This window comes from Apteryx mantelli, unplaced genomic scaffold (genome assembly GCF_036417845.1).
Source record: "Apteryx mantelli isolate bAptMan1 unplaced genomic scaffold, bAptMan1.hap1 HAP1_SCAFFOLD_34, whole genome shotgun sequence".
Lineage (NCBI taxonomy): Eukaryota > Metazoa > Chordata > Aves > Apterygiformes > Apterygidae > Apteryx > Apteryx mantelli.
In genome coordinates, this window is record NW_027118693.1 from 4,363,349 (window position 1) to 4,387,274 (window position 23,926).

The window sequence follows — 23,926 nt, forward strand, 5'->3', positions numbered from 1 at the left end:
TGTGATTCTGTGACACTTGAAAAGCCTCCAGCAAGCCTGTGAACAGAGGCTTAGTTCAAAAGTAATAAACCTAAAATGTAGGTGTCCACTTATCATTAAAGGGCATGATTCATTTAGCCACAGATGTCTGTTGCCATTGGAGATGCCCTGGGACACCTGAGATATCAAATGGAGCTGACAGAGATGATGCTGGGCCTTGGGAGACCCACGCTGTTCTGGAACACCTAGCTGAAGACCAGGGGAATATTTGGGGAATCTCCAACAACAATAGGCACCTGTGCTTAGAAAACAAAAGCCCACCTAAGTCCATCCAGGACTGTCATCAGAGCTTAGGCGCCTCCCTCCCAGGTTGACACCCATGTGGTAAACACCCAAAGGCAGATAACGTAAATCCTGCCCTTCAAAATCTGCTCAAACTGCCCAACCAATGTTGAGCGGGGTTATACCGAGAGGAGATAACCATTCCATATGATGCTGCAACCAGGTAGGAACATTTAGTTGAGGGTTGTTATTAATTAGGGACAGCACTGACGTCGCGGATGAGTGAGGAGTGATGCACTTCACTCGTAAGAGAGAAGCAGCAATATATTTTATTGAGGTAAGGTTGCATTGCACACAGAAATGCTTTATGCTGTTTGAGATTCCCTGGCTTCTTCAAGATATCTGCACGAGGCTGGCAGATTGTGTGCAGGTTCCACAGAGTCCCATGCTCTTTTGGGTGCAATACCCTGCGGTATAGAAATGGTACAAGGCACCTACATTGGGCTGAATCCTATCCAAAATGTCCAGCTGTTCTCTGGATCAAGCTAGCACCATTGCATAGCAGCCTTATCTACCTTGTAGAGAAAAGCTCTGGCCTGCTGTCCTATCTTCCACCTCATAGGCTCAGAGTGTGCTTCATAGGCTACTGTGTATGTCTTTGGGATGCCCAGGGTTAAGGTGATGACACTTTAAAATTACTCACCATAAGCAGAGAGGAAGAACAGAACATTTTAGGCTCTAACTGTGGTCCTTCTAGTCAAAAGAAGAAGTAAGAAAAAATTGAATGCTTTCCTGTCTTCACTCCATCTCTCTCTCTTGGAATATGCCACTATTCATTGCTATTTAGAAAACATGACAAAAGTTTCATACATATGTAGGAACAATTTTGAGGATTGAGGAAAACATTTTACAGGCTGATCCTGATCATAATATGTTTGCCTTCTTTATTCAAACTTATGCAGTAGGTGTAATTGCACAGTTTGGGCTAGTGGTCTAGGAGCGTATATGCTTGCGTTCATGAATGTATACACACAGAAAGCTACTTAATTGATAATCATCTTAGCTGGAAAGCTGTTATCATGAAGCAGAGTGAAAGCATTCTGGAGATTGCTGAATTATGAAGAAAACCATAACTCTATGATGATCAAAGACACTTTTCTCCATTGCATCCCTGCTGGAAACAGGATGATTTACTTCTGAAATTAATGGATCCAGCTGGTTTACCAACAGCTGTTCACATACCTGATACCCTGATGTCATCCAGTGAATGTTTTCACTTCACTTGAAATCTCCTTTCACCAGATTTGAAAACATTCACTTCACTTCAAGTAGCTATCACTGTAGCTGAACAGGTTATCCAGGGCTCCGATACTGTCAGCGAGAAGGAAAAGGCGTTTCTAGGGTGACCAGTTCAGCTTAAGACATTTATCTTTTTGATGAGTAGAATTTGGTGAGTTGAAACCTAAGGAAGTCGCTAAGTTGTTACATAAACCCAACCCAATCTACCTGTGTGTAACAACCAGCGTCACTTAACACCAGTTCATCCTGAGAATTTATTTTTCACTTTGTACAAAAAAATAAACATGAATTCTTATTCCCACTTTCTGTCTTCCAGCAATGAAGAGCTGATTTTCCCCTGTGGGAAAATAGTTGGAATGAGTAAAAGTTAGGTTTTCCTCATTTCACTTCTGTATGTTTATCTGTAAACTTGGAAATTGAAAGGTTTTTTTCACTGTTTGGTTTGGTATGTTTTTTTCAAAAAAAAAAAAAGAATTTCTCTACAATGATATTTTTAAAGAGTTTTCTTTTTTTAATGGAACTTTCCAAAATTCCCCATTTCTGTTTGCCAAGAGAAACAAGGAGAAAAGTGAGCTTTCAGAACCATCCCGAATCCCTTCTACTCATTTAGCAGAGGGAGGAAGCCATTTCCTTGTGAGCTGCCGGGTAGATCCAGCTGTGCGGGGGCAGTCTGAGCACATGTTTGGAGATAAAAAGAAGAATCGGATCCTCCATCATTACAATTCTCCACGGTTTAAATGAGCCAAACCATGAATTCTCATCAGGCTGTTTCTGTTGAAAATTCCCTGTAGCAGGCAGATGGAGATAAAGCTTTACACAGTCGGAAATACTGAAAAGAAGCCTTGAACGAGCATCTCTAGATGACCGTATGTGACAACTCAGTTGCTGGTAGGCATTTAAGATTCATTCATGATAAAGGCAGGTCTCATTCAGTTGTAAGTAGTTTCTACATTCCTCTGAACAAATGTCTGCTTCGATGTGGGAATTGCACCCCAGTCTCCACTGACCGCACTGACTAGTTCTCCATGATCACTGTGGTGGGAGTGCAGACACCTTAGGTGGGTTCGAGACTAGCGTAGATTTCGATGCACCTCCCCACAAGTCTGCAATGGGAACGCCAGTTTCAGTTGCCTCCCCATTGACATTTAGCACCATCGGAGGTGTTTCAGGGATCCTGCCTGCCCTCCAGCTGCTGCTCCGGAATGGCACAGGTCTCTTGTAAGTCATCAGATGCTGTGACTGCAAGGCGGCCAAAAGAAGGTCGGATACCAGCAGAGAGAGACACTCAAGGTTCATAAGGAGTTAAACAGGACAGATTTAATAAAGGACTTGCGCTCCAGGCTGCACAGGGAGACCCAGGAACCACGAGGAGGGGTCACCGGCAGGAGGCTGCTGGAGGTACGAGTCGGATGCACAGGCAGGACGCACGGGTGGGACGCATGAGTGGGACTCGACTTGTTCATAAGGGCCCCTTAAATCTCCTAGAACTATTTCCTTATCTCAGCTGTGCTAACCTTGAGAAACTGCTGTGCGGGAAGCAGCTAGACGTTGTTGACAAAACGGAATGTGCATGCCTGGCCCCGATGGGAATTTGGGCAGTGTGCAGTTTCACACGCTGGGCCTGCTACCACCTACTCTGCCAGTCACTGACTCCTCGCCAGGTCTTCCACAGGTCTTCTCACTACACTCCACCCCTTGACTGACAGAGATGTGGTACTGGTGCCACCAGTGTGCGGACAAGGTTCAGACTTGCCTTTCTGGTATTAGCCTAACTAAACAGCTAAGATGTACAAGCAACTAAATCATAGCAAATATACATACATACAGTAAATTATAACCTGTATGCACACAAAAGTGATCAGCCCAGAGGACCAGGAGCATAATGTATTTTTCCCCATAGTCCTTAATTTGACAGCCATGATGACAGTCACTGCCAGGGGGTGTCCCACACTGATTCTTCAGACTTTACATCGTGTAGTCCTTGAAGTAGGCTCTTTTTCTTGTGGATGTTGGGCTCCATGTGCTCACTACAGTTCTGTCAGTGTCCCAACTGCCATCAGCATACAGGATTAGGATGGAGAGCAGCAATGTCGCGGCTCTGTTCAGCATATTCATCAGGTCACGGTTGTCTGAGCGAGAGTCTCCTAGAGGGGAAATAGACTGGGACACTTTCCCCTTTAATTAGTCCCGGGTGGGTGTCTCCTGGCCCATCAGCAATAATTTTCCCTTCCGGCTGTTCAGATTTAGCCAGATCATGCACCCACACAGCACGCCCTGTAGACTCAAAACCACCTGGTTGCAGGGTGAGCCACAAGGAATCTGTTCCCTGGATAGTGGGGACCCCTGTCTGCTCACATATCAGTTGGGCTGTTTGGTCTCCCTGTGTACATCGCAGGGGTTGGGACTGGGTGTAATGGATAGTGACCTTCACCTCCTCAAGGTGGTTGGAGTCAATGACTCCTGCCTTGATGCCCCCCCTCCCAGAGAGCTAAACTAGTAAAGGGCACCATGCGACCCTAATACCCTTGAGGTATGGTGAAGGCCAACACCAAACTCACAAGATGACAGCTTTCCGATTCTAGGGTTCTTTCTTTGTGCGACAGTCGCAGACCCAACCCTGCACTGCGGGGCATGGCTTGCCTGGGGAGGCAGGCTCGGGGGTGCAGCCGTTGCACTCTAAGCACACGTGGCCCCTCCTTGGATTCCCCCTGGACATGAGCATATGGGGTAGAGGCACGCGCTGGGCGGTCATTGAGGCAGGCAGTTGCCTGACAAATGTTTTGCTCCAACCTGTGAGGGTACCAGGAGGGGACAGTTTGCACAGCTGCTCTTTGAGCAGCCCGTTCATTCGCTCTATCAATCCTGCCCCTTGCGGATGGCAGGGTATGTGATATGTCCAGGCTATTCCTCTCTCTCCAGACCAATTTTGAATGTCATTCCCTGTAAAAGAAGTGCCCTGATCACTTTGGACTTCCACCTGGGAGCCATATAACCCAATCAAGCCTTCTAATGCCTTAGTGGTGTGAGCCTGGGTAGCTGCAGTGCAGGAGTGGGTGTACAATAGACCAGAGCAGGTATCTACAGTGGTCAGGACATAGCTGTGCCACTGACTCTCTGGTAAGGGTCCAATATAATCAGTTTGCCAGACGTACAAAGGCTTTTGTCCTCTGTGGATATAACACTTTTTGGTTTGCAATTGCTGTGGAGCTGAGCGGGTACAAGGGGGGCAACGCTGCCTGGCCTGTTTTTGTGCCGCTGGCAGCTGCCCCTCTGTGCACGCTGCTGGCAGGGCAGTGGGTGTCGCGGGTCCCCCACTGCGCTCTCCGGGCTGCTCGCCGTGCTCCCCCACCCCCGGGGGCTGCGTGCGCTCCTCAGGCTGCAGCTGCAGCCACTGCTGGAGCAGCTCTGCACTGGGTTTGCCATCCACCTCCCCCCATGGCACGCCGGCTCGCAGCAGGTCTTGGGACATAGTGCCACGACTCACCCTTTCTTTCTTTTTCACGTCCACACTTTCCCGACTTCCTATCTCTGCTAACGGAGGACACCTCTGCTAACTGAGATAGCAGCGCTGCAACTTCCCCCACTGTACCACCCCCCCACCAATCACAGGTAGCACCATCGCTTTAAGATGGGGAGGGGCAGTTTGCAGCATCCTAGTCCAGATGCTTTTGCTCATGGGGATCTGATCTGGTCTGGTAAACTCAGAGGAGTAAATTCCAGACAGCATTCCTAATTGCCGCAGTTGGTTTATTCCTGCTGCGATAGCAGTCCACCTGGTGAGCCCGTCATCGATGACCACAGCAGTTGGCCAGGTTCACCGCACCATGCCCAGCACCCACTCCATTCAGGAGGGAAAAATTTCCGGTTTTGCTGCTGCAGGGTGTGGAGGGTGTTGCACATCTGGCATCCTGGCACAAAGCCCCCGTCTTATCCAGTTCCCCTCTAGTAAAATAAACCACATCTGACCCAGCATCCCACAACCTTAACAGCCACTCTAGTAACCCTTCACGGGGCTGCTGCCTGTAGCGCCCCTGCATATCCTGCAGCTCTGATGCTTTAAAATCACTAGTTGTTGTGGTCCCTTCAAATTGGCTGCATGCAGTCCACTAAGCCGCTGCTCTGCCACCGGCCAGGCAGCTGCCTCCCCCTCATGCTCCGGGTCTGACTCCGAACCAGGGAGGTCGTCACAATCCCAGATATTGCCATCCCAAATATTCATTCACCACTTCTAATTTTTCAAATATACTTCAGAAAGGAAACAGATGGGTCTTTTCTAAAGTAGTCATAAATGCACTCTGTAGTACTGAATACACCCTTTTTGACAAAAAGAAATGAAAAAATGGAAAGGCTGCATCTCTGATTACTATGGTATACTGAACAAAAGTTAAAGTAAGTCTGTACTACTTTTAGAATGACAGCCTATGAAGCAAAAAAACCCCCATGCATTTCTCTTTAATGGTAACTCCTTTATACAACTAAAATTGGAGACCATAAAAACAAGCACTCAGAAGTACCATCTTCTGCATCTGAAATATAGTCTGTCCAAGAAAGAAAACACATGGAAGCTAATATCAAAGGTAATTCACAGGTGGTGGGAAATGCAAAGAGCAACAAAATCCATTTTGGTGTTTACAGAATGCTTTGTCTTTTTTTTTTTTTTTTTTTAATATATATTCTCCATGATTTCCATCCTCTATTTGATTTGGGCTTTCCTGTCCCATGAATTGGTGCTTAACCAAAGAGAGAAGCTATTCCAGATGTCTTGTGAAACACATATAATTATGCAGCTTAAATGATTTAGATCATAATAGGTCACCTTTCAGGAAGGGTTCCTTGGAGGAGTTTATTGAAGATAACACTTCTGAGATCTGTCAAATCCCAAGTTTTCTTAGACGAGAGGCATAGCAGTTGCCTCTCTCTCCTGTTAATAAAGGCTTATTGGGGGGTACTAGCAATAAACATGATTGGTGTGGACACTCCTTTCTTCTAATATGGCAGTATTCTAGAAACTCTTTCCTTGTAATGCAGTAGTATCCCCCACTTAGCACTTAATTAACCATCCAAGTAACTCCCCAGTGCAGTGAAATAAGGCGGGGGGCGGGGGGGCAGGCAGGGTCCTGATCTCTCCCTGCCAAAGGGCTCGCTCCTTGGGCATCTCTGCTGCAACCTGCACACTGCGCACTGCCCCGGGCACCAACACAAGACAGCCAGGGGCTGACATCCAGGTGGAGACCACAGAGAACAGTTTTGACATGGTGAGATATTTTTCTCTAACATAGTTAACAAGGAAATGGTCTTGTCATGATGGAGCGCTCAGATGAACTCTTGCTAGCAGCAATGCCACAGTTGTTACCTTTCCAAATGGGTAAATAAGGAAAACTTCCCAAGACAAAGTATTTCTTCAGGAAAGAATTGGCCTCTTACAACCACTTCTCCCAGATGTGCATACTACAGTGAGTGAGGTTGCAAGGCCTCAGAGCTTATTGTTATGCTGAAAACGAAGCAAATCCCAGCATTGCTTTTGGACCCTGAAAATACTCGCCTGATGCTCAAGCACTTTCCTCTAAGTCAGCAAGAAATACTTGTAGGGTCATAGTTGAGGATCAGCTTGCAAAGTTGAAGCGGTTTTATGCAAATAACTCTGCAAGGCTCCCCCCAGAGTTATGGTCCTCACCTTTACACATGCTCCTCTCTTCCCTGAGGGAGTTGTTTCTAACCTGGCAGGTCAGCTGTCCATCTCAGCTGAGCACATTTCGCAATGTGTCACTAGGTTGGCTGAGGCCTGCAGTTTGTGAAACTCTTGCCAGGATCTCCTGCCAGGATGACCTAACTAAACCCCCAGGTTCAGCTGCTCAGAGACAAGTAGCACCACCAGCACCCAAGCCATGGGCCTGCTGCTGGTCTATCAGCTGCTAAGGCAGGCGTGACCTTGCATGCACATGCCCCAGCCAGGAGCCTGCTGCTAGCCTCTCAGAGGCTGAGACAGAAGTGACCTCCCAAGGAAGAACACAAACCTTCTCCATCAGAGAAGCTGAAAGGCCATCAGCAGCCGTGTGGGCTTGGGAGATGATTGTAAGATGATCTCCTCTGGCTGAGCAGCTGATAGGCCAGCACTTGGCTAATGCTTGGGGCAATTGGTTGTGAGGTCACTTCTGCCTGAGGACCTGATAAACCACCAAGAGGCACAGGGCTGGGATGTTGATGGCGAGGTCATTTAGAACTGAGCGGCTGAGAGGCCAGAAACAGTTGCAGGGCTTGGATGGTGACTGTGAGATCACTTCTATCTCCGCCGCTGACAGGCCAGCAGCAGGCACATGGCTCACATGATGATTGTGAGGTCATTTCTGAGTATGTGACTGGATGGAAGCAAGAGCGTGCTGATGTCATTTCCCTAAGAGAAGGAGAAAGATGAGCAGCAGGCCCCTTGGCTTGGCAGGTGCTTGTGAGGTCAGTTGTGTCTGGTCAGCTGAAAGGCCAGCAGGAGGCTGATGGGTGGGGACATTTTTGTGAGATCAGTTGTGTTTCAGGAGCTCATAGGCCATGAGAAATTCCAGAAGAAGAGCCCATGTGGCATGGGAGCAAGCCAGGAGGAGAAAACCCATGCCCTGTGTTCTGGCAAAAATGCTGTGATCGGTGGCACAAGGTCCAGTGGTGGCCAGTTACTAGCAACATCCCTCGGTGATCAACGCCTAGGGCAACGCTCTCTAACTTCTACATTAATGCCATAGGATGGAGCACACTCTCAGCACGTTTGTAGACAATGCGCAATTGAGGGGAGCCCCAGAGCAACCTCGTCCAGTTCCCTCTGCTTTGAGCATGGGGTGGGACTAGGTGACCTCCAGAGGTCTCATCCACCCTAAGTGCTGTGATTCTGTGAATCTTTCCCGAGAGATCTCGGTAAAGATGGCATAGGCAGAGGAAGAAGAAAGGACAGAGAGGCAGAAGAAGAGATAGGAAATATGTCAGTTTAAAAATAGTACTTCCTCAGAACAAAGTTTCTCCATTCAGAGTGTTGGGAAGAAAGGTCTCGGCATGACTGACTGTACCTGCATATATATATGCAAATACAGGGAGCAAATACTATAATTCATGCACATGGTCTTGCCACTAAAAAAGAAAGAAAAGCTTCATTAGAACTGAAAAAAATATCTGAACTTCTGGAAAGGAATATATAATTTCTTTTCCATTTTTGTATGGAGATATTTTTTGGATAGGTTTTCAGGCCTTTATTCCTTTGCCCACATAGAGGGGCTATTGCTGCCTGAAATGCCCAGGGGTACCTGTGTTCCCATGTAGTGCTGGGAAATGTGACCCAGGACCTGCAGGAACCTTTCTGAAGCGTTAGCTGGTCACCAAGAGAAGTCTCTCAAGACCTCTCAGGAAGAAACCTTCTTTCTCTCCCTTGACTAAAAGGGAAGTCCAGACAACTGCATTAGACAGAGACAGCTGCACTGAAGGGCTCTGGCGTCGGGTGAGACCTGTCTCATCCCTGTTGTCACCTCAAATGGAGTTGCACTTCATTTACTGTGCAGGGAATGCAGAGGGAGTGCACCTCGATGTTTAGGGACTCCTTTAAGACATCACCACAACACAGGTGTGCTGAGATTTGTGCAAATTTGGCCATCCAAAAACAGAGTGTTTCATTGAAGCTGGTTGCCCTGCTTCCCCCTATCAGTCGAGAGAGCTCGACACCTCAGAGCAGGAATGGCTCTGCCCAAAGAGTAAGGAGTTGCATGGACTGTCCCAGGCAGGCAGTGGTTTGGGCCACTAAGCTCTGTGCGAGACATAAAAGTATTTCTTTTTAATGGTGTGGGCCTGATTATAGCAAAAATGTTTAGAAAATGTCAATAAAAATGAAACAAGAAAGAAATTTTAAAAAGGATGTAAACAAGGAAATGTTTAGTCACACTTTTCAGTTTTTAACATTCTTTGTTCTTATAGCCCTCCTTGATTATGTTTTTGTGTTGTTGTTGTTGCTGGTGGTGTATTTTGTTTCTTAATATACTGGTCTTTAGAGGTGATTTTGGTGGTCTTTGTTAAGGAAAGTGATTTTCAGAATTGGGGTGGGATGCCGTCACAGGGTCATGGACGTCTGGTGCCATTGTAGGTGTCCTGGTCCCCCCTGCCCAGCCTCCTTCTGCAGCCCTGAGGGGCTCTGGTCTCCCACAGGTCCCCTGTGAGAGTTGTCAGACCCAGGCAGGTACCTCAGAGACACCGGGGCCTCTCCAAGTGCTGCTGGGTGTTTTTTGGGTAGACACCTGAGCCAGGCCTGGAAAGGTGAAGAACTGTTTTCAACATTCCAAAAATATGAACACACTTTCATCAGCAAAAATGATTGACTAATGTCAACGTCAATGTTTTCCCATGATGAAATAGCGGAAATTTTCAGGAAGAGTATTAATCTCAGGAGAAGAAATGTTGATCTGTCCCTCTCAACCTGCGTTACCACTGCTCTGTCCGTTATGCTGTGGATGTGGTATTAGTAATCTTTCACATAGTTGCACATGTCTTGATTCAACTGATCATTTCTAAAGGCATCTTTGCATCAGACTGTCTGGACTTAGGCACTTTCCATAGCTGCCCAGTTTTCCTCCTCCTCCCTTTACTCTTTAGCCATTCAGATACCTCTCAACTCTCTGGTTGCTGCTCTGAGCTTCAGAGGGTCTGAAGCTTGCCTCGTCTTTCAGGAGTCGTATTGTCTCTTTAGCCAACTCCTTAGTTGTGTTTCCATCTCTCCTTTCCTATCCATCTGTCAAAAACATCTCGGAAAGTTTTTCTTGTGGAAAGTTGACCTTACTGGAGGCAGCTTGGCCTTAACATATAGTTGGGGAGTGTATTTTATATTTTATTAAATTCTGTCACCTGTTGTATTTGTTTATTTGCAGTTAAGAAAAATCCTCCTGTGTCTACAACTATTTCTCTAAGGAAAGCAGGTGGGAATCAGTACATAGGAGCTGTAGCATTCAGCTACAGACTTGGGTGGAAAAGGTGTGCTCTAAGCCGCCAGTGTCTGATGAGGGAAATGGCAGGGCTGGGGAGGTGAGGAGGAAGGCTGTCTGTAAACGTCTCACATGAAGGATGCTGCTTTTCCTACATGTCCAGACTTCCTTAGGGAAAATGAATTGCCTTCTTGTCCCCGGCCATGTGTCCTGCCTAGTTAAGAGATGGGAATGGGGGCTTCCAGAGTGAGACATTGCCACCTCTCTTAGAAAACCACCCTCTGATGTGACAAATTGCAATGCCGGAATGGGTCTCCCTTCAGCATTTAGAGAGAGACAAAAGAAGATTATTTTAGTCTACCTCAGTGAATATTTCCCCGGAGGAGGGAGTACAAAGGACAAATTAAGTCACATCTTCAGCTGGGCCGCTGTTCCCAAGGGGGGCCAGGCTCCTGGGACAGAGGGAGCTCCTGGCAACCTGGCAGCACTGCTGAGAGACAGCTGCGTGCAGGAGCAGCTCTTCTGCAAAGAGCAGCAGGGCTCCAGGCACTACCTGCAAGTGCCAAGATGAGATGAAGAAGATGAGCAAGATGAGTGAGACAGAAGTTCAAGGCAATCAGGAGTGGGTAGTCAGCTGAGAGCTCACTGGAGGAGAAATCTTCACAGCCGCTAACACAGTAAGTCTCTGGCTGCAGGGCAATGCAGCTGAGGCATCCTGAGGTTTTCTCTAAAGCTAGCACATCCCATGGCTGATAGGGTCTGTCAGGATGGGTATCCCAGTCCCTCTTGTGTGGGGCAGGAGGTGCTTTAGAGCAGGGATTCCCAGCCACTCTGTCAGAGGGAAACGGTGTCCTGTTGCCTTCTCCCAGGGACGCTGCAAGGGTGTGAAGCAGGGGTGTGCACACAGGTCTGCTGAGGGCTGTAATTCAGAGCAGTGTCTCTGCACCCCAGGGTGCTGTGTGTCCAGGACAGTGACTCTGCCTCCTTCGAGGGTCAGCACTCAGCCTGCCCAGGGAACTCCCCACGGTGCTGTGGGGAGAAGCTCTGGGTGGGATGACTGACTGCCAGCAGGACATGTTCATTCTCCTGTTGAGAGGGTGCTGCATGGGTCAGGGCTGCTCTCAGCTCTGGCTCACCCTGAGAACATTTCTGGAGGTGGCTTTCCAAAAGGAAGCTCATCTCCTCTCCCAGCGCAGCCCTCAAGACTGTGGGGTCCAGGGCACGAGCTGTTTCCTTGCACAGGGACATCTGGAGAGGAGAAACTCCTGAGTGTCCCCTGTCTCTCCCTCTTCCTTCTTCCTTCAGCAGAAACATCATGCTATTGCTGTGTGTTTCCCCATTTGTCCATGCTGCCCTTGTCCTTCCCCTTGGAATCTCTGGGCAGGGGCATTTCAGACAGAATTCAGACACCAATCCTGCAGGTGCTGCCATGCAGACATGTCCTTGGCATTGAAGTGCCCAAGTGCCCCTCTAAACTGTGGGGCTCTGGGCAATGCCGTTTGGGGGCTGGGAAGGAGCCAACTCTCTCCTCAGGACACCCCATCTTTAGGATGTCTGACTGTTTCTCGGGGGTGTCCAGCTGGCCTGCAAGCTGCGCTCCAGAAGGGCACAGCTCTCCCATTGCATCTGTGTGTTATTGAGGTGCCCCATGCAGAAGCCACCTAGATGCTAAGGCCGTGAAAATGCTGCATGTGGGCAACTGGCATGACCCCGATGTCTTCCTGGCTAAAAGGGGAGTACTGAGACCTTCCTCGGATCCTCTGAGAAAGGCTCCTGGGCTTGGTGATCTGCATTTTGAAACTCGATTCCTCTGCTCTCAGCAGTGTCAATTCTTTTTATGGTAACATGAGTGCAAATGTCCTCCGCCTCAGAGGTGCAAGCACAGGGCAGCTGGGAACAAGACTGATGGACACGCCAGCCCTCCGCACTCTGCACTAAAGACAGAGTGAAGCCTTTGGCCTCTCAGGAATCACAGCTATTCACTCGAAGTGCAGCTGCAATGCTGAGGATCTCTGTCTCCAAGAATCCTCCTCAGGGATGACAGGGGAATCTAAAAGAAAACAAAAGAATCCTTAAAGCTATTGAAGAGCACACATTGTCTAGAACGGAGAGTGAAGATGCTGGAAAGCCCTTCAACATTATGAGTGGATGAAATCTGACTAAAACTGTGACTTTGAAAGTTTAGTCACCCGTGCTCCCATGTTCCCACTGCTGTGGGTCAGGAGTGCCTCTTCTGGAGCCCATGGGAAGAGGCCCCTGCTCCTCCCGGCAAACTCAGGCAGCACAGAGGGGAGCTCAAGCCATGGAGCTCAGTGATGGTCCTGGCAAGATGAGGAGAGATAATGTGTATGTTGGGGGGGGGGGTGTTGTATGCAAAAGTTTTGCTCATACAAAACTGTCTCCTGTCTTCTCACTGTCTCCTCTTCCTTGGATAGTCACAGTGGGCCCTGAGGGAGCAAATGTCCAACAGCAGCTCCCCCACTGAGTTCCTGCTCCGGGCGTTTGCTGACACGTGGGAGCTGCAGCTCTTGCACTTCTCGCTCTTCCTGGGCATCTACCTGGCTGCCCTCATGGGCAACAGCCTCATCATCACTGCCATCGCAAGCGACCACCGCCTCCACACCCCCATGTACTTCTTCCTCCTCAATCTCTCAGTCCTCGACCTTGGCTCCATCTCCGTCACTGTCCCCAAATCCATGGCCAATTCCCTGAGCAACACCAGGGCCATTTCCTACTCAGGATGTGCTGCCCAGATCTTTCTGCTTCTCTTTTTGTTCTCAGCAGAATATTATCTTCTCGCAGTCATGGCCTATGATCGCTACATTGCCATCTGCAAACCCCTGCACTATGAGACCCTCATGGGCAGCAGAGCTTGTGTCAAAATGGCAGCAGCTGCCTGGGCCGGTGGTTTTCTCATTGCTGTTCTACACACTGGGAACACATTTTCCATACCACTCTGCCAAGGCAATGCGGTGGAGCAGTTCTTCTGTGAAATTCCCCAGATCCTCAGGCTCTCCTGCTCAGACTCCTACCTCAGGGAAGTTGGGCTTATTGTGCTTAGTGTTTGTTTAGGCTTTGGGTGTTTCGTTTTCATTCTTCTGTCCTATGTGCAGATCCTCACAGTTGTGCTGAGGATCCCCTCTGAGCAGGGACGGCACAAAGCCTTTTCCATGTGCCTCCCTCACCTGGCCGTAGTCTCCCTGTTTTTCAGCACTGTCGTGTTTGCCCATCTGAAGCCCCCTTCCATGTTATCCCCAACTCAGGATCTGGTGGTGGGAGTTCTCTACGCGGTGATGCCTCCAACACTGAACCCGCTCCTCTACAGCTTGCGGAACAAGGAGCTCAAGGAGGCACTGAAGAAACTGATTCCACTGGGACAATGTCAGCACCAGTAACTGTCCCATGTGCATCCACTCATCATTAGCAGGGTATCTGGCATCAAGGTTCTGTGTTCTGGTCTTTCTTTCCTACTTTTCTCTTTTACATCATTGTTAAAAGAACAATCGTTTTGGTTCCTACCACCCCTTCTCAGGAAACTCTCATCTGAATCTGACGCAGAGACCGTGTTGAAGCAGGAAGCCAGGCTTCCCCCTTCATCAGCAGAGATGGGGGAACCTCGGAGGCCGCTAGTCTGAGCTCCCTCAGATGCCCCCAGTGCAATGAGGGGAGTTTCCCTTTGCAGTGTCGCTTTTGGCACTGACACTGAGGGAGTTCAGGGGAACAGAGTCAGGCTCGGATGAGCACAGGTGGGCTGAGACCATGGGTCCTGTGTCCATTAGGAGAGCTCAGCTCCCCTGGCCACAGTCACACTGTGATTCCACTGCCCTCTTCTGTAAGGCTGGCAGCCAGCTGTCACTGTGCATTGATCCCTTGCCTCTACACTGCTCCAATACACAAAGCAGAGCAGGAGCGGAGAGGAGGGGAGGGGAGGAGAGTCCAGACACAGCTTGTGGGGACAGAGCCTGTGCTCCTCAGGACCATCCCCCCACTGCCACAGCAGGAATTTCTGGGTTGCAGCCTTTGCATGGGGCCTGCATCTTTCCTGGAGACACATCCAGCAAAGCCAGCAGGACTTTTTCCTTTCAGGGCTATTCTCCCTATTTCCACCTGATCCTGCTGTGCTCTGGTGTGGCTATATGGGCTAAGCGCTCTCCTAACGTGGTGGTGGTAGCATTGTGCTTCCCTGTGCATTCCTGTGAAGACAGGCAGGAGCAGGCTTTGGGCACCTTTATGCCAGACCTGGCCTCCAGAACAACATTTCTATAATAAAAGGGGATCTCCTCTGTGATGTGCCTGAAGTCTGGCCTTTCTTCAGAAGGGGGAGTCAAGAATACTCCCAAGGGATTGCACCACAAAAGGGCTTGCTGTTCTGCTTGTGAACTCCATGGGCTCTGGAGGACAAGCTCAGAGTCTCCAAGTGATCTGTTAGGGACCACGGATGGGATTTGGGGCTCATTTCTCAGTGACCAGTGCCAGTGGAGATGGAGAATGGTCTCTGAGTTGCCCACTCAGGGCTATCGCACAGGTGACAGTGCTGATGGCAGATGGCCACACTTCTGGAGGGGAATCTGAGCCCCCAGGAGAGCTCAGGGGATCTCCAGGGACAATGTGTGCCTGGGGGTGGGCAGTGAGTGGAGCCTCACAAAGTGAGAGACAGTCCATGGTGGAGTAAGCAGAATGTACAGCACTAAATCCAGGTATGCCCAGGGAAAGGAGGGCTCTGCAACCCGCGGAGAGGCAGTGGGGAGCCAGGAGGCACCAGGAAGGGGGACTGGAGAGGGATTCGTGCACTCTCCGTGAAACACCACATGCTGGAGTTAGTGCCCACCCAAACACATCTCCTGCCATTGCAGACACCTTGGGGTCACTCTGAGCACTGTCCACGAGCACAGGCACGTGCCAGCGGTGTCAGTGGTGGTGATGCCTGTGTGGCTGGGCCCTCTTGCCACCTGACCAGCATGGCCAGTGCTGAGTTCTCCTGTGGCCCCACAGTTCGCTCACGCTGCAGAGCAGCAGTGTCAGCGTGGGGTCCTGCGGGGAGCACCAGGGAAGGGTGCAGGTATGGCTGGACAGGCCAGCGTGGACATTCGCACGTGGGGAAAGGCTCTGTGGGGAGCAGGGATGTCCCAGGAGAAAAGCAGGGCAGCATTCAGCGATGGAAAATGAGAATGAGAAACAGGTTTCTCTGCGCCGCAGCTCGGGGCAGGCTGCTCTGTCCCTGCGGCAGCAGGAGGTGCCGGAGGGGCTGCAGGGCCAGGGCTCTCGTGCTGTGCTGGTCAGCGCGGTGGGCATGGAGGGTCTGCAGGCAGACAGGGAGGGGGATCTGCTGGACACAAGAGCAGGGGAGACAGAGTGACGGGTGTCATTGCAGGGCCTCCTCCCCCTTGCCGGGGAGCTGCTGCCCTTGTCCTTGGGCCTGGCCTGAGTTATGCTGTGGACATGCCTGTGCCTGGCCCTGCACCTCTCAGGCCCTCACCCAACGCAGTCCCCATCCTGCTGACCTGACTCCCCATCTCTACCTCAGACATACCTATGCACTGCAGTCAAAAAAGCATTGGCAAAGAAAGGTGGATGCAAGCAGATCCCAGAGAAGGTTGTGAACACAAAAGGTCCCCATACAGCAACTCTTGCTTGACAGCCAGATTAAATATGGAAGGAGTGATTTGGGTTTGGATCTGCTATGCAGCTACACTGCACAGCGTGTTATCTGGATGAAAAAGTGAAGGCAGCCCCTTGGGTCTGGTTTTACGATGGGCAGTTAGGAGAGCAGGGCTTTCTGTATCACAGCTCAAGTGTTTATGCACCATTTGTGACTGGGTTGCTGCTACAAAGAGTATGCTGTCAGGAGCAGCAAGAGCGGAGCTGCTGCGTACGGGAAGGGGATCTGGGAGCCAAGTGTGGCGGCAAGGCAGGCAGGGCAGTGACCCACTGGCGAGAGGTGCTGTCCTGCAGTGCCCGGCCAAGAGGAGCAGAGCAGGTTTGGGGATGGTAACCAGTGTCAGGCATGGTCCAGTGATCACCAGAAAAGACCGTAGGGCTCCAACCAGCCCTGCTTGGCATGGGAGGTTGCACTAGAGACCTCCAGAGGTCCCTTCCCACCAAAACTCCTCTGCCACTCCATGTACAGAAAGACCATGGGCACAGAGACAGTCTCTACCTGTCCTGCAGGCTGCTCTGTTGGTGGGCAAGGGACAGAGCCCTTGGCCATCCCCACGCTTCCTCGTCCTCCTCTGCCTCTGAGTGGGACATCGCCTGGGTCCAGATAGGGCCCCGCTCATGGCCCCAGCACAGGTTGCTCCCTGCAAAGGGTGAAACCCTGACATTCCCAACACGGAGCTGACGCCAAAGCAGCATCCAGAGCCCAGCCAGCCCCAGAGCCATCAGCCCTCCCTGGCCCAGCCACAGGGCCCTGAGAAGGACTGCTTACCCTGCCCCACTGTTCCCCTTTCCCCTGTGGTCAGCAGCAGCTCTGCCTGGCCAATATTGGGACTGTGGACCCCACAGGACTGGTGTCCAGAGGTGCTGGGGCACTGGGCAGCCCTGTAGGCGCGTGGGGTGTTCCCCCCTGTGCAGGCACAGATGTGTGCAGGTGAGCTGTGCTGCCCCAAGGCAGGCAGGCAGTGTGGTCAGCAGCATGGCGTTGGGGGGCTGTTGGGGACCGCCAGCTCTTCCCCCACCAGGGTCTCTATCAAGCACTTCGTGGAGGGGTCGGGAAGGAGAAGGCTCCCTCCCGATGCTGCTGGCTGTCTGGCGAGAGCTCAAGTGGGCTCTGCCAGATGGGGATGCCGGCAGGGCCTGGGACGCTCTGTTTCCACCCTGCCCCACTCCCAGAGCCCAATACTCTATGACCAGGGTCTCTTACTTTTCCCATGCAGAGAGGATGTAATGCTTAATACCAAATGTACGTATCCGAAGACATTTGACATTACATGTGATTTGAATTTAACAGAATGATACAGCTATATACTGAAATCACAACACACGTCTAACTTAAACTTAGCAGAATATTGCAATTGCAATATACAGTTGAGACACAGTGCAAATGTGATTCTCATTACCGGTCCCTGTAACATGCTGTAAGCCATGGAGGCTCATGGGCATCTCCCAAACACAAGAGATGGACACAAACCGGGGGGGACATATCCATAGCTCCGCTCCATTCAGCCCCCAACCTGCCAGGCCCCTGCATCTCAGGGCGCAGAGCCTGGCACCCAAGGGAAGGGGGGGGCTCACCCTGTCCCACAGCACAAGTCTGCATGCCTGGGAGGAAGTGCCTGTGACTCGGCCTCTCCCTTCCCACTGACCATCATGGGAGGCTGGGGGACCAGCTCAGGCCATCAGGGCTCTCGAAACCTGAGAGAGTCAGTGAACAGACAGTCATCTGCAGGGAGGTGAGGGGAAGCCCATGCATGGGATCTCTCCTCCTGACTTTTCCTCAGGAGTTTGGAGGAGTCCTGATGATTTCTCTGCCTCAGTTTCCTTTTCAAAGGGGCATGTCCCAGAGTTTGAGTGAATGAGAGTTATGGGGAGAGCCACATGCCAGAGGAGTTTTCAAAGTTTCCAGGAGCTCAGAGGTTTCTTTCTCCTGCCAATTAAGCACTGTTCTTTCTCTGCAGTCCCTGGGGAGAGACGAGCTGCAGCTTTATCCTTCAGAGACTCCTTAGTGCTATTAACCCCAGGACAGTGTGGAGAGCAGGGGGCATGCATGTGCTGCTGGACACATGCCACAGGAGCTGCTAGAAGAAGATGGCAAGGGCAGAGCAATGCCTGAGCCCTGGGACAAGGTTTGCAGAGAGCTCAAGGAAGAGAAGGACATGGTGGGGAAGAGACAGGAGCTGAGACCTCAGCTTGATCGTCCTTCCCAGGAACAATCAGCACAGAGGTCGTCACATCATCCTGAGGATTGCAGCTTTGTGTTGTGTCTTCTGAGTCAGGTCTGTTCCTCTGGAGCTGGTGAGGCTTTGCATGGTGGCACCTCTGGGCAAGAACGGTACGGGCATGTCCTTTTTTGCATGCCTTTCCCCCACCATCTCCCTCTTCCCTCTACGCATTTCCTCGATTCCCTTGTTTGATGAGCAGAGTGCTGGTGAGCTTGCCAGTGGGTGCAGAGTTAGACTTTATGCCTTTGCTGCTCCTGGGCCACCCCAGAGCCCTGCCGGGGGCACCCACACCTCAGCTGGGAGGTGGGATCCAGGTAGAGGGCTGTGTTTCTCCAGCAGGGAATTCCCTGGCCATGCACACGGGCATATCTTGGGCGTTTGCCTTTAACAGGAGGGGAACAATGCTTCTTCCCAATCTCACCCAGCACTCACCATGGAGACACCCACCCCTGCTCCCAGCAAAGCTGCTCAGGGAGCCTCGCGAGTACAGCTGTCAGGGCTGAGGTCCAGCTGCTGGGCTGCACCGCGAGGCAGCCCCAAAGCCCTCAGAAACCATTGCTGAGGGGGGAACTACACAAAGCGAATGATCTTCCCTGTGCTCTTCTCTTCCACCCTGCTCAAAATCTCTCTTGCCCATATTGGCTGATCAGCTCAGGTGTCCATCTTCTCTCACATCTATCTCACTTGTCTCTCTCAAGCCTGTGGGGGGGGGGCTCTCTGAGAGCCCTCTCACGCAGTCATGCTGCACGATGCCATTGATGTCAACTCCTGATCCACACACTGTCAAAGGAAGCATGCAGCCTGTCCCTTCCAAGACAAGTGTTTCAGAGAGCTGAAATCAGCTGCTTGGTGCAGTGCCCCTCCTCCTCCTTTGGGGAGAAAGGGCTTCTGGCATGATGTGCTCACATAAAGGGAATTTCTTGCCTGGTAGGGACTGTGGTTGCTCTTCAGAATAACTTCAGGTGTAGGAGAGACCCTGTCACAGGCTGAGCGAATGCTTGCTCTCCTCTAACCCCCCCCGCAAGCAGGAAATGAGCACCTCCGTGGAGCAGCTCACCTCTGTGGTTCCCCTAGAAGGGGCTTCTCTTTAGATACACGGCTTAAGTCTCCGGGAGAACCATATTCTCTCCTTTCCCTAGTCCTGGAGGCCATAAAGCGGACACAAACACAGTCAGAGAAGGGCCAAAGTCCGTGTTTTCTCTGACAGAAACTTCCTCCACAATTCTTTTATACAAGAACAAAAGAAAGAAATGAATCCTCTTTCTTGTAGGTTGCCTTGCTGGCAAAAGAGGAATGAGGGACCTGCGGTGATTCATGGAGAAAGGGGAATGGGACAACTGCACATCACCAGTAGAGTTTCTCCTGTTGGGAGAGTGTCCCCTCACTCCAGACACCACTCTTCCTCCTCTTGCTTATGATCTACTTGGTCATCGTGTCTGGGAACATCCTCATTGTTGTGCTCGTGGTGGCAGACCAGCATCTGCACGCTCCCATGTACTTACTTCTTCCTGGGCAATCTGTCCTCCTTGGAGACTTGCTACAGCTCCACCATCCTGCCCCGGCTGCTGGCCAGCTTCCTGGCTGGGGACAGGACCATCTCTGCTCATGACTATATGGCTCAGCTCTATTTCTTTGGTTCTTTTGCAGCTACTGAGTGTTTCCTGCTCACGGCCATGGCCTGCAATCGGTACTTGGCCATATGCCAGCCCCTGCTCTATGCAAGTCTCATGACCTGGAAGGTCTCTCTATGGCTGGCAGCAGCATCGTGGCTACTGGGATTCCTTCTCACTACAATAGCCACTTTTTTCTTATCCCGCTTAAGGTTCTGTGGCCCCAAGGCAATGGACCACTTCTTCTGTGATTTTATCCCTTTGCTGGAGCTTGCCTGCAGTGACACCAGTGTTGTCAAACTACTAGGTTTCACACTGTCTCTCTTGGATGTAGTCTCCCCCTTCCTATTCACACTGGCATCCTATGTGTGCATCAGAGCTGCTATCCTGAAGATCCCATCTAGTGTGGGCAGGCAGAAGGCCTTCTCCACCTGCTCCTCTCACCTCACCGTTGTCACGGTTTTCTATGGCACCCTCACCGTTGTCTACCTGATAGCCAGAACAGCCCCTCTGAGGCAGCTCAACAAAGTCTTCTCCTTTTTCTACACTGTCCTCACGCCCCTGCTCAACCCTCTCATCTACAGCTTGTGGAACAGGGAGGTCAGGGAGGCCCTCAGAAAAGTGGTCAGGAATGCTCTGGCTTGTACCCAGAGCTCATAGCAGTTTTGCACTCCTCTGTACAACACACTGCTGGTTCTGCAAAGTAGTAAGGTCAATATGGGAAATAGTAGGCTGCACATTAGGTATCCCCTGAGAAGAACACAGCAATGAGAATATTGGTGGAAAGCAGAAGGGAAGAGAGGATATTAAATCAATTAAATTGCATGGTTTAGAAGGGAAGGGAAATAATGTCCCATTCTTGTTGCTTCCTTGACAGACAATAAAGTGGTGTTGCTGTGCATGGGAAATTTTACAATGTTGTCTTTTTTTCTTTTTTTTTTTCTTCCTCCTGTGTTGAGAGGGAATTCATCTGGGGTGAAATGTGAGCGGACAGGGAGGGAGATGGGGAGTGGCAGTACTTTCCTGACTGCAGGTTCCTTGGATGGGAGCCATTCCCTTCTGCTGTGACCACTTCCAGGGTAGAGGTTGGTGCCTCAGCCCGTAGCCCTCGTTACACTACTGTCCAACGGAAATGCATATACTGCCCAAACACATGTTGGTGTCTCCTGTCATTTGTGACGGCCTTGAGTCTCCCAGACTTTTGTGGGTTCCTGGCAGATAGCGAGGGGAAATAGTTGTTAAAGAATATTGGACTGAAGCTGTCTAGAGTTGATCGCTTAGCATAACTTGCTTAGCATTAGTAGCTGAATTTGCTGAAGTCTTAGGCCGCAAGCTGTGAACTTTCTCCTAGATATTACCTAGTTATGGGAAAGAGGGCCCCAGAGCTGGTTCAAGGCGGGAAGATAAAGAAGTTAAAACCGAGAGCAGAAGCTGCAACCTTGAAAATAGGATAAGAAGCAGCCTGCCTAGAGACAATGAAGGAACCCAATGAAAAAGGGGAAGACCCCAGGTCTAAATATTAATATTGGTCCGAACTATCTCATGAGGGTGGGAATTTAGATTGTAAGGGTATAATTGCCCAGGAATTTGTTCGGGGTTTCTCTTCAGAGGCACCCAGCTCAAGCTGTAATTACTGTACGTGCATCATTAAAACTTGTTTTGCTCCATTCTGACTTTGAACTTCTGCCTCAGTGGGAACCTAGGGTCAGACCCTGTTATGGTGGCCAGCGAGCCTAACTGTCCATAACACCAGGCATATGGCTGCAGTTTGTGGTTGCGAGGTCACTTATGGCTCAGTGCCTGATAGGCCAGTGCTGGTGCTGTGGCAGCAGTTTGTGGTTGTGAGGTCACTCGTGTTAAAATCATCTTTTTTCTTTTGTGCGTTCACGGGCAGCGGTAATGAGCAGCAGGAGTCAGATTTCTAAATTTTAAAGTTTTACTGCTAGCAATAAGGTGCCTCTTAGAGCAGAAGAAGGGACCCAAGCAGCTTTCTGTTACCACTTTTAAGCAGTAGTAAGTTGTTACATATTCAACACTTTAGTTTACATAACTAACCAGATCTAGCCACGATTCTCAGTTCTACCAATCCCCTTGCCATGATACAGTAAGAAGTAGTTCCATTCCAGCCTTATTTGATCCATCTTATAATTATTCATTTGCTAATTTACACCTCCTTTGGTGTTACCTTTGAAGAACTTTTTGTGCTGCTGGCTGGGTTAAACTGGCTTCTTTGCAGTTCTTCAACTTTGTACGAAAAACAGGGCTAAGGCAAGGTCAGAGAAGATGTTCTGCTTGCAGGGCGCTGTGACCTTGCATGTTCTTTCTCTGCAAAACTAGAGTACAGTGGAAATTTTCTTAACATTCCCTCCTTTTATTTCATGCATGCCTGCTTCCAATGTTATGCTGGTCTATACTTTTATCCCCTTACACATGAGAGGCGTATTTGACCCATGCATGAGATACAACAGAAAAGCACAGTTCCTACTGCCAGAATTAACATTAAAATTATTAAAACACATCTGGTCCACCCTCCCAGATCTGGTAGCCATGACCACAACCACGACCACTCTGCTGCTAGGCTATTGGACAGGGACTGCTCTTTGGCTATTCGATGGAAGGTACGAACATGTCGTTGAATGACATTTACATCATATTCAGTTTGTTTTGATTTGTTTGCATAAAAACAAATGTGGCCAACAGGTAAACTAAAGCCCATCGATTTTGGATGGCTAATTGAGAGAGAGAGCTCACTTCCTATTTGTAGATTTTTTAAGGCATGTTGACATGCTATGGAGCTTTATCATAGGAATGTGCCTTAAAGGGTTGCTGCCAAAAATCTGGCACCCTAGGGTGTAAATATGTCAAACTGGACTGATAGCAGCCCAAAGCAGAAACAGGCTTTGCTAGACAACCAAAATTGGTGTCCAGGGATTGAGGCTGCTATAGGCAGTACCAACATTCTGACACATTCCCTACTTGTGAGACCTTAGTCATAAATTGTTCAGTGTGATTATTTTCCCAGCCTAGGGTTAAACTTGTAATAGCTATAAAAGACAGAAATGACCCAGAAATCACATTTAAACACATAGCACAAAATAATCACAGAGTGTGACAAATATATACAGTTTTCCTTGAAGAGGTTTTCCTGCTGTTGCACAGGTATTCTCTCTTCTGCAGCAGATGCTCAAGAAACTGGAATGGCCTCTGAGGAGGTCGCAGTGCTGGGGGCCGCCTTTACTTGGGAGTGATGAATCCAGGTTTCTTTACCTGCAACCTTAAGAGCAGAATAAGGGCACAATAACACCTGTACAGGGCCCTCCCAGTTTGGTTGTAAATGGTTTTGGCTTTACGAGTTTTTACAATACCATAATCTCCCAGTCAGTATGGATGGAGGTAATCTCCTAAAGGCAGAGGTTGGGTAATTACAGCTGTATATCTCTTATTCTTGAAACTATTCTGCAGACACATAACGTATTGGGTAACAGCTTCATCTCCTGCCAAAAGGCAGGTATGTGCTGGCACAAAAGTTCCTGGCATCCTACCTGGTCTGCCAAACAAAATTTCAAAGGGGTCAACCCATGGCTTGGGCCCAGGCATCGCCTTAATTCCCGTAACGCTAATGGCAATGCTTCTGTCCCCTTCCACTGAGTCTCCCTGCAAATTTTGGCTAACTTCATTTTTAGTATACGATTCATCCTTTCTACCTGCCCTGAGGATTGAGGATGATAAGGTGTACGTAGTCTTCTCTGAATTTCCAGTGTTTCATATATTGCTTTTAGTATTTCAGCAGTAAAATGAGCTCCTTTATCAGAATCTATTTCCTCCGGTACCCCAAAGTGTGGTATGATATCTTTCAGTAAGGCTTTTACTACCGCTTGGGCTGTAGCCTTTCTGAATGGGAATGCTTCCACCCAACGGGATAATTGTTCAACTATGA

The 23,926-nt window shown here is 49.8% G+C and overlaps 1 protein-coding gene across 1 annotated transcript; it reads left to right on the forward strand.

Moving 5' to 3' along the window:
• Nucleotides 1-19,793: 19,793 nt before the first annotated feature.
• Nucleotides 19,794-20,649, forward strand: LOC136996348 (olfactory receptor 6B1-like). Its single transcript, XM_067317277.1, is given in 2 exon segments — nt 19,794-19,874; nt 19,876-20,649. Coding segments are annotated over 2 exon segments (855 nt in total).
• The last annotated feature ends 3,277 nt before the right edge of the window (nt 20,650-23,926 follow it).